This window comes from Lynx canadensis, chromosome D3, assembly GCF_007474595.2.
Source record: "Lynx canadensis isolate LIC74 chromosome D3, mLynCan4.pri.v2, whole genome shotgun sequence".
Classification (NCBI taxonomy): domain Eukaryota; kingdom Metazoa; phylum Chordata; class Mammalia; order Carnivora; family Felidae; genus Lynx; species Lynx canadensis.
In genome coordinates, this window is record NC_044314.2 from 69,595,884 (window position 1) to 69,608,348 (window position 12,465).

The following is a 12,465-nucleotide window of genomic DNA, read 5'->3' on the forward strand; positions in this document are numbered from 1 at the left end:
AGAGCTGATCCTTCATTCCATTCCAGGCTCCCACACACTCACTTCTTCTTCTCTGCTTTTGTTGTCCCCAGGGGGAAGGGTTTAAACCTCTGAAGCCTTTAGTTCTTTGAAACTGCTTCTCTCTTTCAGAGCTTCTTCTTAGTCTTTCAGTCCAATTTCTGAGCTCGCTTTCCCTAAGACACTAGTCTGTTATCTACTTTAGAAGTTAATGCACAAACATGAGGGCACAAAAAAAATAGAAAGCAACATGCTTTCAAGCAAGGACTGTTTAGAGTGTTTAGAAGGAAAATAAGGCAGAAGCTTTGCTTGCATCATAAACAGAGATATAGAAGATTTGCCGGAATGAGGGTCCAAACCGAGAGCAGGCAGAGGCAGGAGACCAGATGCTGCCACTCCCAGACACGTCAAGGATGCCTAGCTTCCTGCAGTTCCAGCATCAGTAGAAAGGGGGGATTTATATGTGTGTATGCAAATGTGTTCTTTTACCCTATTAAGTTATTAACTGGAACAGCAGGGATGATTTCTGTGCACATTGGAAAATCGGCCCCAAAGTGTTAGGCAGACTTAACACTGTGATTATAATAGATAATAAATTGTAATCCCAGGCAATGAGCACATTTAATAGATACGTTTTTCAAGGGGAAGTTCTGAGCATTCACAGACATGCAGCAGAGGCCAGGTTACTGATGAGGCCTCGACATCCAACCTCCAAGACCTTGTCAGTTCTGCCGAATACCTCCTCCACCTGAGTTCTGGGTTTGGGGAAGCGGTCTGCAGAGCCGGACAGGCCTGAGAAGAGGCAGAGGGCAGGGGAGCGGGAAGAGGCGACTGTTCAGGTGCCGGTGAGGGAGATACATGCTGCCCCAGTGCGATGCAGCGCCCAGGCCCGGGAGAATTACCCCTGACCACGCCCCAGCCCGGAGGGCAGACCGAGACGGTAAAGACATTCACTTGACAGCAAAGTAAAAGCTGTGTGGCAGAGGAGACAGGGAAGAGGCCAGGCATCTCCTCAGGTACTCCCCCCAGGTATTAACGGTGAGAGGGAACCTGAGGGGGTAACGCCTGGCTCAAGCATCTCTATCCCCAGGACACTTTCTTTAGCTCCTGGGTCTGTCCGCCAAAACGCTTTGTTCTCACAGCACCCGAGTTTCTTTCACCCTCGCTCTAGTCACACCATACGGACTCACTGACTTCTGCCTTTCAACGGGCTAACTGCTTCTTCAGGTCAGGAACCAGGCCCCCAGGGCTGGCACACAGCCCACACATAGTAGGCGCCCAACAGATATTTGTTGAATGAAACGAACAAAGGTTCAATGACTGGGTTGCAGTTCAATGACTGGGTTGGCTTCACTGTCTGTCGTAACAACAGATCGTATTTGGTCACAGCCATCGCCGAACGACTCAGACACACAGGTGCACATGCACGAAGCGGGAACCCCAGCCGCTCTCACCAAGGCTGACGAGCACCCGCTGCAAGGCCTGGTAAGAGGAAGTCTGCAGGTCAAAGAGGGACAGTTTGTAGTCCGTGCTCAGCTGCGCCTCATGTCGGATTGTTTCAAACAAGGCCGATGCCCTGTAGAGCTGCAAGCAGGACACAGAGAACGTTATTCACTCCCTGGAAACCACCGTCCAGCTGTCCACTGACCAGAGACAACTTCTGCACACGACTGGGTGCACAACGTAAAAATGATTTTTTAGAAGGTTTCAAAGGATGAATCTTTATTTCCAGTTAGGTCCTCGTGAACCTGAAAAGGCATCAATCAGATCACACCACATAAATTACAGTTTATGTGCTCAATTAGAATAGGGGATCTAAAAAACAAAGGTTATGGACTTACAGTGTGAAAGTTGTGGGGGAGGAAAAAACCCAGCTATGAATCTAGTCAAGTGCTGATTTGGATTAAAACAAACAAAAGGCCTCTCCCCTTGTCATCAAGTGGCCGTAATTTACCACCAAGGCCTCAGGGAGCCCAAGGACTGGAATGAGAACAAGTGGGGAGCAGGCAGGCTGGAAATGGCCGAGGCTGGGGGAAATGAGCTAAGGCAGCCACACTTTCAGGAGGAGGGCAGCTTTTTGCTGGCAGTTCAGCCGAATCAAACACCACCCTCCACAACAGTGACCAGGGTCAGGTCTTCCCTGGCTTCCTCCGGAGCCATACCCGATCACAGGGACACCCGCAGGACCAGATGCTTGACGCTCCTAAAAAGACACCATCCTGCTGGGACGCCTGGGTGGTTCAGTCGGTTAAGCAGCTGGCTCTTGATTTCCACTCAGGTCACAATCTCATGGTTCATGAAATCAAGCCCCACATTAGGCTCTGTACTGTCGGCATGGAGCCTGCCTGGGATTCTGTGTCTCCCTCTTTCTCTCTGCCCCTCTGCATGCACGTGCTCGTTCACTCTCTCTCTCTCAATAAATAAAAAACTTAAAAAAAAAAAAAAGACACTGTCCTGCTGCTTTAAGTGGTTTCTCCACCAATGAGACTACAAGACTTTTCTCTCTTTTTAATGTTTATTTCCTTTAGAGGGAGAGAGAGAGAGAGAGAGAGAGAGCAAGCAGGGGAGGAGCAGAGAGAGAGGGAGACACAGAATCCGAAGCAGGCTCCAGGCTCTGAGATGTCAGCACAGAGCCTGATGCAGGACTGGAACTCATTAACTGCGAGATCATGACCTGAGCCAAAGTCGGACACTCAACTGACTGAGCCACCCAGGTGCCCCAAGACTTTTCTCTAATATTTATATGCTGGAAACAGCATAGAATTTTAAGTTCATGCAAATTTAAAAAATGGAAAGAATTTGGCTCAGGTCATGATCTCGCGGCTAGAGTTCGAGCCCTACGTCAGGCTCTGTGCTTGGAGCTCAGAGCCTTGAGCCTGCTTTGGATTCTGTGTCTCCCCCACTCTCTTTGCCCCTCCCCCACTCGTGGTTCCCCCCCTTCTAAAAAATAAACATTAAAAAAATTTTTTTAATGGAAAGAATTCCAAGACTAAGAGACTTAGACTTAGTATCCCCAACTCTACCACTAATCAATTATGTGACTTTGGGCAAGATCTAGAGCCTCAGATTCTTTTCTATAAACGGGATGGTTGTCATTTTACCTCACAGGGTTATGTGAAGAATAAATTCAGTGAGTGACTGTACTTGAAAAATTGAAAATCGTTATAGCAGTATAAGTTTTAATTTTTAAAACAAGGAAATAATTAATTCTTTAAACTGCCTTTAATAGTTTAAAAAGTAAAGGGGTGCCTGGGTGGCTCAGTCGGTTGAGCGTCCGACTTCGGCTCAGGTCACGATCTCACGGTCTGTGAGTTCAAGCCCCACGTCGGGCTCTGTGCTGATAGCTCGGAGCCTGGAGCCTGCTTCGGATTCTGTGTCTCCCTCTCTCTCTGCCCCTCCCCCGCTCATGCTCTGTCTCTCTCTGTCATAAATAAATAAACATAAAAAAATTAAAAAAATAGTTTAAAAAGTAAAGTAAAATACCATAACATTCTAGGATGCCAAGGCACAAATTCCTGAATTACTTCTGTCATAAAATGCATGTAATTTCATATTACGGTTTAATGAGGAACAGTAGCACATAATACAGGAATTCCAAAGAAATCATTGAGAAATCTATCATACAAGTGAGTAAGAATCTTCACTGTGGTTCAACACTTCCGGGCCGGAGATCCTATACATTGACCCAAGGGTAGAGGTTATAGCACCTTCCAGCAAACGTCATCACTACCAGGACAGTAATCCCAAGGTCTTCCGTGCTTCTGGAAACAAAATCCACCTGGGACAGGAGTTCCTCCGCTCACCTGGTGTTGGGCTTCCTCCAGATTCCCACTAGCCCAAAGGGACAGACCAAGACCGTGGCGAATTTTGGCTTCATCTTCTCTTCGGCCCAGTTGCTCAGCTAACCTTAAACCTGAAATCAGAGAAATTTTAAGGACACATAAAAGACAATTCCACCCTGCCCAGGAGTCCTGGCAGGGCATTCTGCCTCAGGTGGATACAAAGAATGCTAACAACACAGCTAAATAAATTGCAGGACAAAAGTACAATCAGCCAAGGCAGAGTAAGCATTCTCTTCAGATTCTGTGTTGGTAGCGACCTTTCCAGGACACTCCAAGATGCCCCGGCAAGAGCTGAGGTGATGAGTCTCAGCAGGAAACAGGTTTGCAGGGCAGACAGAAACAGTGAAATGAATGAACCTAACCTGGCCCCCTCCCAGATGTGAAATCCCCAGCTTTGCAAATGAAAACTCCTGGCCTATAAATTTATCTAACTTAATTCTTTGGCAGGCAAAGGCTTTTTCCTGACAGTTCCACAGTCAAGTGCAGAAGCCAAGCTAATACTTCTTCCTATCTCACGTACATAGCATCCAGTCAGTGTTTATGGGAGACACATCTGATGTTCTCCCCAAAGCAGAATGCTCACACAGTCTGACCCTGCCTTCTGTTACTGATGCCGCTGATGCATTTCATGTCCAATCTGTTTTTCCTTTAAGGCTGAGACTTTGATGTGCCCCAGCAGGGTTGTAGAACAAGTGCTATTATGAGTTGAAAGCCTTAAATGAGACTGTCCTCATTCTAATGTCCTTCAGAGGGACACCTGCAGTTTGGGTCACTTACCTACAGCAAGCTTCTGGCTTCCAGGACACCAGCCACCTCCAGGGCTTTGTGGGAGCCAAATCTGAGGGCAACCATTTATTGTACTGGCCACTAAGTGGTTCTCAGGATGGCTTTGTCCTCATGATTTGGCCCTCTGTACGCAGGAGTTCCCTTGTGCAGAAGACACCATGAAGGCTCCCACACTACAGCTATACACACAAAGGAAGGACTTCCTTTTTTGAATCTAATTTAGAGTGCATGGGAGCCTGCCTCTGAGCATGCTGGGCCCATGCAATTTCTGACTTTTGAAAAGGAACGGAGTCAGTTGAGATGATAATAGAAGTGATATTCAGGTTCCCGCTCATAAAATGTATGCGTTTCAAAATGCACATAACTCAGAAAACTTAGAAGCACCACATTACGTTTAAATCATGTCATTGGGTAACAAAAATAATACTTGGAAATTATTCACATTTTAAAATACTTCCTAGAATAGGAACACAGATGGAAGAAGATGGTTCTTGGTGACAACCAGGGGAACACTGGTTGTTTTAATCTTCAACATGCTGACCATATTCATTCTTCAATATGACTATCCCTGCTAGATCTGGGTCTATGAGTCAGAAGTAAAATTCATTGAGGTAGCTAGCCTCCCTAGAAAGTTCTCTGTGAGCAAGGACTTTTTTCCCCACTGGATCTCCTCATGTCGGACACACTCCAGCCCAAAGTCAGGTTCAACAATGAAGAACTAAAAGCCACTACTAGGCAGACATAGTACCTGTCCTGCCTGTTCCTATCTGCCTCTGCCTCTTAGGAACCTAACCCACCCGTCCAGCATCCCTGAAGTCTGGTTTGCTAGGAACTAGCTGCATGGAACTCTGCACAGGTCACTGAATCGCTCTAGGCTTCTTTCTTCATTTGCAAAAAGAAAGAAAGCTGGACAAGACCAGTGGCTTTAACCGGGGATGTCTATACAAATCACCAGGAGCACTTATACACAAATCTCAGAGCAGACCCCACCTGGGAGGTTCTGGTGCACTGGGCAAGGTGACGCTGACTCACAGCCCTCTCCGAAAGCCAGAGAGGGAGACAGTGCCAAGGTGGTCTCTGACTGAACCGTTCCCCCAGTGCAAGATGCTGCAGACGTGACTCAGAGCTCTCAGAAAGGGCCTCCCAGGTGTCCGCACCTGTAACAGCTCATGAGAAGAGGCATCTAACTTGGCTCAGGGGACACACCAGGCTTTCTGGTGGAGCACATCCACGGAACAGACACCAGGGAGATCCCACAATAAGAATTTAGATCTCTGCAAGACTTAAAATTACAAGAAACAATAAAAATGAAATTGAGAGTTTTCCATAAATACAGAATTATGTTACAAGGTCTTGGGCAAAAGCAGCTGCTTTATGGAAACAATATTTCAGGAAGTACAAAAGAACACAGCTGAGAGGTTGTCATATGCTGGGTCTGAATTTAATAGTTTTCCCAAATTCAACTGCAAATCGCCCCCAGTCTGTTGGAATTTTACCACAGTCAACTTTCGGGAAACCAAAAGCCAACTCTCATATTTAATGGATTGAGGCAGAGCTGCCATTGAGTGGGAGCCAGAGAAGGTCTGGGAAGTGGCTCCCAGCCTCTCGGTAACCTCTCAGCCTGCAGGCCAGAGCAATCCCTGGTCTGCGCAGAGGATGACAGCAAACCGTCAGCTCCTGGCCCATTCTCCACTTTGCTTCCTGCTTCCCTCGCTCCTGGCTTCCCAGCTGGGGCTCAGGAGTAAGGGGGAATATTTGACTACTCCAGCCTCCCCAAGGAGGCTTGGGAGGTTAGAAACAACTCCACACAGGGTCTTGTGTAGTTCCTGGGCTTAGAAACCTTGGGCTGGGCCCCATTACACCCCAGACTGACCGTATGGTCAGGACCAAGCCACTGGACTCTCTGAGCCTCAGGTCTTTTGTCTGTGAATGCGAATAAAGACACACCTCCCAAGGTTACTGTGAGAATTAAATCCGATTAAAGAGACTATATATGCGAAGAGCCCTAGAAACTATAAATGAGAGTTTTTACTTCAAGTCGGCAACTATTTCCTTCGACTAGTGAGCCAAGAACATCGTATCTGCCATTTTTCCCGCCCAGGATGGAAAGATGTTATGTGCCCGTGTGAGGGGAAGTGCTTTCCCGAGTAGTAGCTGCGTGGAACCTGACAGCAGCAGAGGCGGGGGTGGGGGTTGGGAGTGGTGGAGGGGGAAGGGAAGGAGGAGGAAGAGAAGGCCGTGGCAGGGGCAATCACTTTCTGTCACTTGTGCCAGGCACAAGGCTGCCACAGCACCAGCTCAAGCACTGTGGACAATATACACTGGGAAGGAAGCCTGGCCAACTGCTGGAGTGACCCTCAGACTGGATTAGATCTCAGCTGCCACATCAAAATTGACTTCTATACAGTTTTGTTACAGTATTTTCTAGAAGGACAACAGGGCTTGCAACAGATGGGTCTTTTCCTAGGATTCAGGCCCTTAAATTTCACATGACTAAATCTTACACGATTCCTCTTGTATGGGAAAGTGTTGTTTGCTCTCAAGGGCAAGGGCTCTGAAGAGCAGAGAGGGCATCAGCTCCTTGGGCAGCTGGCTACCAGTGTTACACAACCCAGGTAACATGTTCTGGGCAACGGAATGCCTTTGTGCTGTTAAGGAACACCCGGGGGGGGGGGCACCGCGGTTTGGGGTTGAACTAATGATATGGCCTCTGAGCTCCTCACTCCAAGCAGAGGCAGTCACTCAAACTGTGTACCCTTCCTTCCGAGTAGACTCTGAACTCGATCTCAGAGTACACCGAGAGGCCACCGCAGACCTTTTCACTCACCTTCCTGTAAGTACATTACTGCCTGGGAATAGTTCTGCAAGGCATGATGGGTCCTTCCAAGGCTGCTATATGACACCGTCTTGGCCACCAGGTCGTTCATCTGTGCCGCGATGCTCAAGTGCTGTTCTTGATAGACCACAGCCCTCTCGAAGGTGCCCAGGGATTCGTATGTCAGGCCCAGGTTCCCGTAGGCTCGCCCCTGGCACGTGGGGTTATTGGTTTCCTCTGCTATCTGCAGGTCAAGCTGGTGGTACTGCAGGGCTGTATCATACTCCCCCATCTGCTGGTAAACGCCACCGAGGCCACAGGCCGCGTCACTTTCCAGCGCTCGATCTTTCATCTCTCTAGCAATGTTCAGTTGGCGTTCCAGGCAGGAAATGGCTTGTTCGTAATTCCCTAATTGGCTGTGCAGACTTCCTAGCTCTCCATAGGCCTGGGCTTTATTAAAGGCCTCCCCGAGCTCATGGGCGACCACGAGCCTCTTTTCAAAGCACACGAGGGCCTGCTGCAAGCTCCCCATTGCCCTGTGGGGATGTAGACAGAAAAGCAATGATATTATTTTGTGCAGGTGCAGACATGCTAAAGCCCCTGAGAAAATGAAAAGCATTTGTCACTGTCACTTACTATAGAAGCTCTTAACTCCTCTTCTAGCTAGAATCTATCATGTGCCCTTAGAGTGAGATACAGGGGAATTTCATAATCTGGAAAGCAATTCAAAAGTCATCTCTTAGTGACCTTCCCAAGAGCTTGAGATTCAATGGGATATACACCCCAGAGGAAACATAAAATATATTAATAGGCACAATGATAGCAAGTGAACTGTTTGGTTCTTTGGGCCTCCCAATTTCCACTACCGCTTAGACTATGTTTTTGAAATCACTTTACAATGGCTATAAATCTTTCACCCTGAGCTCCTCAGAGCACTCTGTGGGTGATGATTTAGTTTGACCCTTGCCCTTCCTCCACTCCAGGAGCCCTAATCCCCTGCTGATCTGGAAGGGCCGTAAATTCTGCAGACACAGACACCTTCTTGGGTTCCCCACATTCAGAAGGAAAGCATCACCTTGGCCAACAGTGTGTCTTTTTTGTGCTGCTAAGAGATGACATGATAAGGCTGGGAAGAGCATGGATGTTGGCGGCAGACCAAGCCAGTTGTGTGGGGCACATGAATTCCTTTCCCCGAGCCTCCGTTTCTGGATGATAGTAAATCCCACATCCCAAAGCAGATCATAGTAAGTGTAGAGTAATACAGGACTGCCATAAATATTAAGCAAGATATCACTGCAAGGTGCCTGGCATGATGATGATAGCATATGTTTACTCACTCCTGCCATCCTCAGATGACTTTCCCTAAAAGCAATAAAGTGGGAGTCCTAGTAATTGGTGGGGATAGATGTTATGTTAATAAACACAAATTCGTATAATGTGAGAGGCCTTCGGTAAACGTCAGTTGAATGGATGCATTCACCTTTCCTGTTCCCATTATCCCTTTTATCCTGCTCACTATGAATGCAGTCAAAAAAGCACTGCATTTTGGGTCAGACACCCCTGGGTTCGACTCTGGGTTGTCCTTTCTAAGCTGTGCAATCTTGGACGTTGACCCAACCTCTCTGGGCCTTAGTTTCTTCCTCCATAAGGGTAATAACATCCCTGCTACATTCACAAAATTATCGGAGGAGCCAAATAAGACACGTATGAAAATGCTTTGTAGTTAACAAGCTGTCATGCAGACTTAAGTTGCCATTACTGCCACAGATGCTCTTTGTGCGTGTCATCGACCACATTCGTCCCCTGTCATTTTTACCTGTGTCCATTTCCTAGCCCCCGGTAAGCCTTGGCTTGGTCTTGCATGCGATTAAGACTCTGGGCAACGGACAGATACTGCTCGTAGTACTTGATAGCTTCCTCATAGTCACCCAGGGCCTCGTAGCAATCTCCCAGGTTGCCGTAGGCCCGGCCCCTGTCGAGCACAGACTCATTTCCACTTAGCTGCTGCAGCATGGCCAGCTGCTGCTCGAAGTAGCCGATGGCTTCTTCCATCACATTCATGTTCATCTTTGTGATGCCCATGTTGCCATAGACCTGGGCTTCCAGACTGGGGTCCTTCAGCTTCTGCCCTAGATCCAGCTGCTCTTCGTAACACTTGAACGCCATTGTGTATTTCCCCAGGGCCATGTAGACAGCAGCCAGGTGCCCGTGAGCTCTGCACTCCCCCGGCAAATCACTCAGCTCCTGATAGACCTCTAGTTCCTGCGTGTGATAACCCAAGGCCTTGTCGTATTTCTGGATCATGCGGTACGCCGTGCCCAGTGCTGCATACGCACTGGCTTCCAGTCTTCTGTCCTTTACATGGTGAGCTAAGCCCAGCTGCTGCTCATAGAATTTTATTGCACCGTTTATATCTTTTTTACAGATGAATATATCACCCAGGTTCCCTAGGGCTCGAAATTTAGCCTGGGAATTATTCAGGGACTGGGCGAGGGACAGTAGGTACTTTTGACACTCTTCAGCTTTGCTGAAGTTCAGCAGAGCCTTGAAGGCTAGGCCCAAGTTGCAGTAAGCTTTCGCCTGGCTCAATTTGTCGTGAAGGTCTTTGGCCAGCGCCAGATCCTGCTCATAGTACTTTACCGCCTCCTGGTAATTTCCAAGGCAGTAATGGGCATAGCCGAGATTGTGGCAGACCTTCCCTTCTCCTTCCATGTCTTGAAGGTCAGGAGTGAGACGCAGGTACTGTTCATAATAGGGGGCGGCTTGGACATACTCCCCCCGAGAGCAGTGGAAGTTGCCCAGGTTGCTGAGGGCCCGGGCCTCGCTCTGGATGTCACGAAGCTCCCGAGCAATGTTCAGGTGGTTCTGATAATGTTGCAGGGCCCGGTCATGGGCACCCAGGGCCTGGTAAGCCACAGCCAGGTTCCCGTGTGTGGATGCCTGGGAGGCACGGTCATTCACTTCCATGGAGATCTGCAGCTCCTGCCGGTGGTACTTGACAGCCTGGTCGTACATGCCCAGAGCACTGTAGGCATTACCCATGTTCCCATAGGCACGGCCCTGGGCAGCGTAGTCACTCAGCTCCTGGGCGATGCACAGGTGGGTCTTGTGGAGTTTCAGTGCAGTATCATAATCGCCTTTCATCTGGTGTATGATTCCTGAGAAAGAGAATAAAGGAATAGAAAGAGGTTAGAATAACTGATGAGCAATTTGGGGAAAAAAATGTCATTCGCAACTCAATTTATACTCAAATACAATCCAGATGAATTAGAGAATTTAAAGTAACAGAAGGTAGCATTAAATATTTATCAGCTCTCCAGAGGGGAGATAGTTTTCTAAGCTTTGAAGCAACAGGAAAACAAAACCAAAAACAAAAAAAACCAAAAAGGACAAATTTGATTACAAAATTAAGAAGTTTTGTACTGAAATAAATATCTAAAATTTAAAGGCAAACACAAAGCTGGAATATATGTGAAACGTACATGACAAAACCCAATAGCTATTGTGTATAAAGATTTCACTTGGTTTGATTAAAAAAAAAAAAAAAATCGGGGCGCCTGGGTGGCGCAGTCGGTTAAGCGTCCGACTTCAGCCAGGTCACGATCTCGCGGTCTGTGAGTTCGAGCCCCGCATCAGGCTCTGGGCTGATGGCTCTGAGCCTGGAGCCTGTTTCTGATTCTGTGTCTCCCTCTCTCTCTGCCCCTCCCCTGTTCATGCTCTGTCTCTCTCTGTCCCAAAAATAAATAAATAAATGTTGAAAAAAAAAAATTAAAAAAAAAAAATCAAAACCCCAATTTACTGAAACAGGCAAAGAACAGTAAGTGTGAGCAGACAACTCACATCCAAGAAATACAAAGAGTAACCACAGGGGAAAATGCTAATTTCTTTTAATAATCAAAGAAATGCAAAATAAAGCCATCCTGCAATACCATTTTCCTTCAACTTAATTAGCAAACAAAAAACTTAGGAACCACCCTATACTGAGGAAGTTGCCCCGAAATTGGTAAACACATCACTGGCTGGACATCAAGGAGAAGAGACCGTACAGGAGCGCGATGAAAAGAGCCACAAACATGGTCCTGCTCAGACCCCGCAATCCTACTCCGGGGAATATATTCACAGGAAATCACTTGACAAATGCAAAAGCTATTCACATAACAATCTTCACTACAGCATTTATAGATTAGTGGGAAATCAGAAACATCTGAAACAGCCAACACTGGGGGGCTGTGGAAGTACATTTTGGTATATCAACTCGACAGAGGATTATGCAGTCATTAAAAGATAATTATGAAGTCTATGTAGAAAAATGGGGGGAAAAGGTTCTTCCGCTAATAAGTGGAAAAAGCAGAAAACAATGCCGCACGCTCCCTGTGACAACATCTAGGAAAATAAACGTGCGCACATGGACAGGACCTTGAGGGGATTATGCAAAAATGGAAACTGTCGCCTTGTGAGGTGATGGCATTTGAATGATTTTTTTGTTCCAAAATTTCTTGTAATTCTGTCTATAGCTTTTACAGTCGATAATAACAGCACTTTAAACCACCCTCATAAACTATGCTATAGCTGCTAAGCTATTGTTTCTACAAGCAGTTCAAAATGGGATAGATCATCAATATAAAAAATATAAAGTAGTTCCAAAGGAGGGATATCATCAAAGTAACTTGGCAGGCACCTTTAAGCAGAGCCTGGTTCATCCCAGTGGGGCCTGGGGTGAGGTGGGGCGGGGCGGGGGGGACACTGGAAAAGATGGAGAGAATCTAGTACACAAACAGGTTTCTCCTTGCCCTTGGCTTTGAACACACTCTTCCACGACTTAGTGTGTGACTTTTTCAGTGACGACCTAAACCTGCAGAAGTACAAAAACACAAAAACACCAAGCTGGGTTCTTGTTAAACGTCTGAACTGAAAATAGACACGCCGAGAAAGAAAGTTGTCAAAATGCAGCCCCCACAATTTGCTTATCTCTGTGACACATTTCATTCACTCGCTCATGCGCTGGGCCAGGATTTACCGCGTGCT

At 47.2% G+C, this 12,465-nt stretch overlaps 1 protein-coding gene across 2 annotated transcripts in view; it reads right to left on the minus strand.

Annotated features, from left to right (window-relative positions):
- The window catches only part of TTC28 (tetratricopeptide repeat domain 28), a 182,960-nt gene that overhangs the window by 107,851 nt on the left and 62,644 nt on the right, over positions 1-12,465 (minus strand). For both annotated transcript variants that reach the window (XM_030335958.1, XM_030335957.1), the window contains exons 2-5: positions 9,257-10,598; positions 7,453-7,976; positions 3,801-3,910; positions 1,452-1,581 (exon numbers count right to left, since the gene is read on the minus strand). In XM_030335958.1, coding sequence (XP_030191818.1) covers positions 1,452-1,581; positions 3,801-3,910; positions 7,453-7,976; positions 9,257-10,598 — 2,106 coding nt within the window. The remainder of the gene's footprint in view (positions 1-1,451; positions 1,582-3,800; positions 3,911-7,452; positions 7,977-9,256; positions 10,599-12,465) is intronic.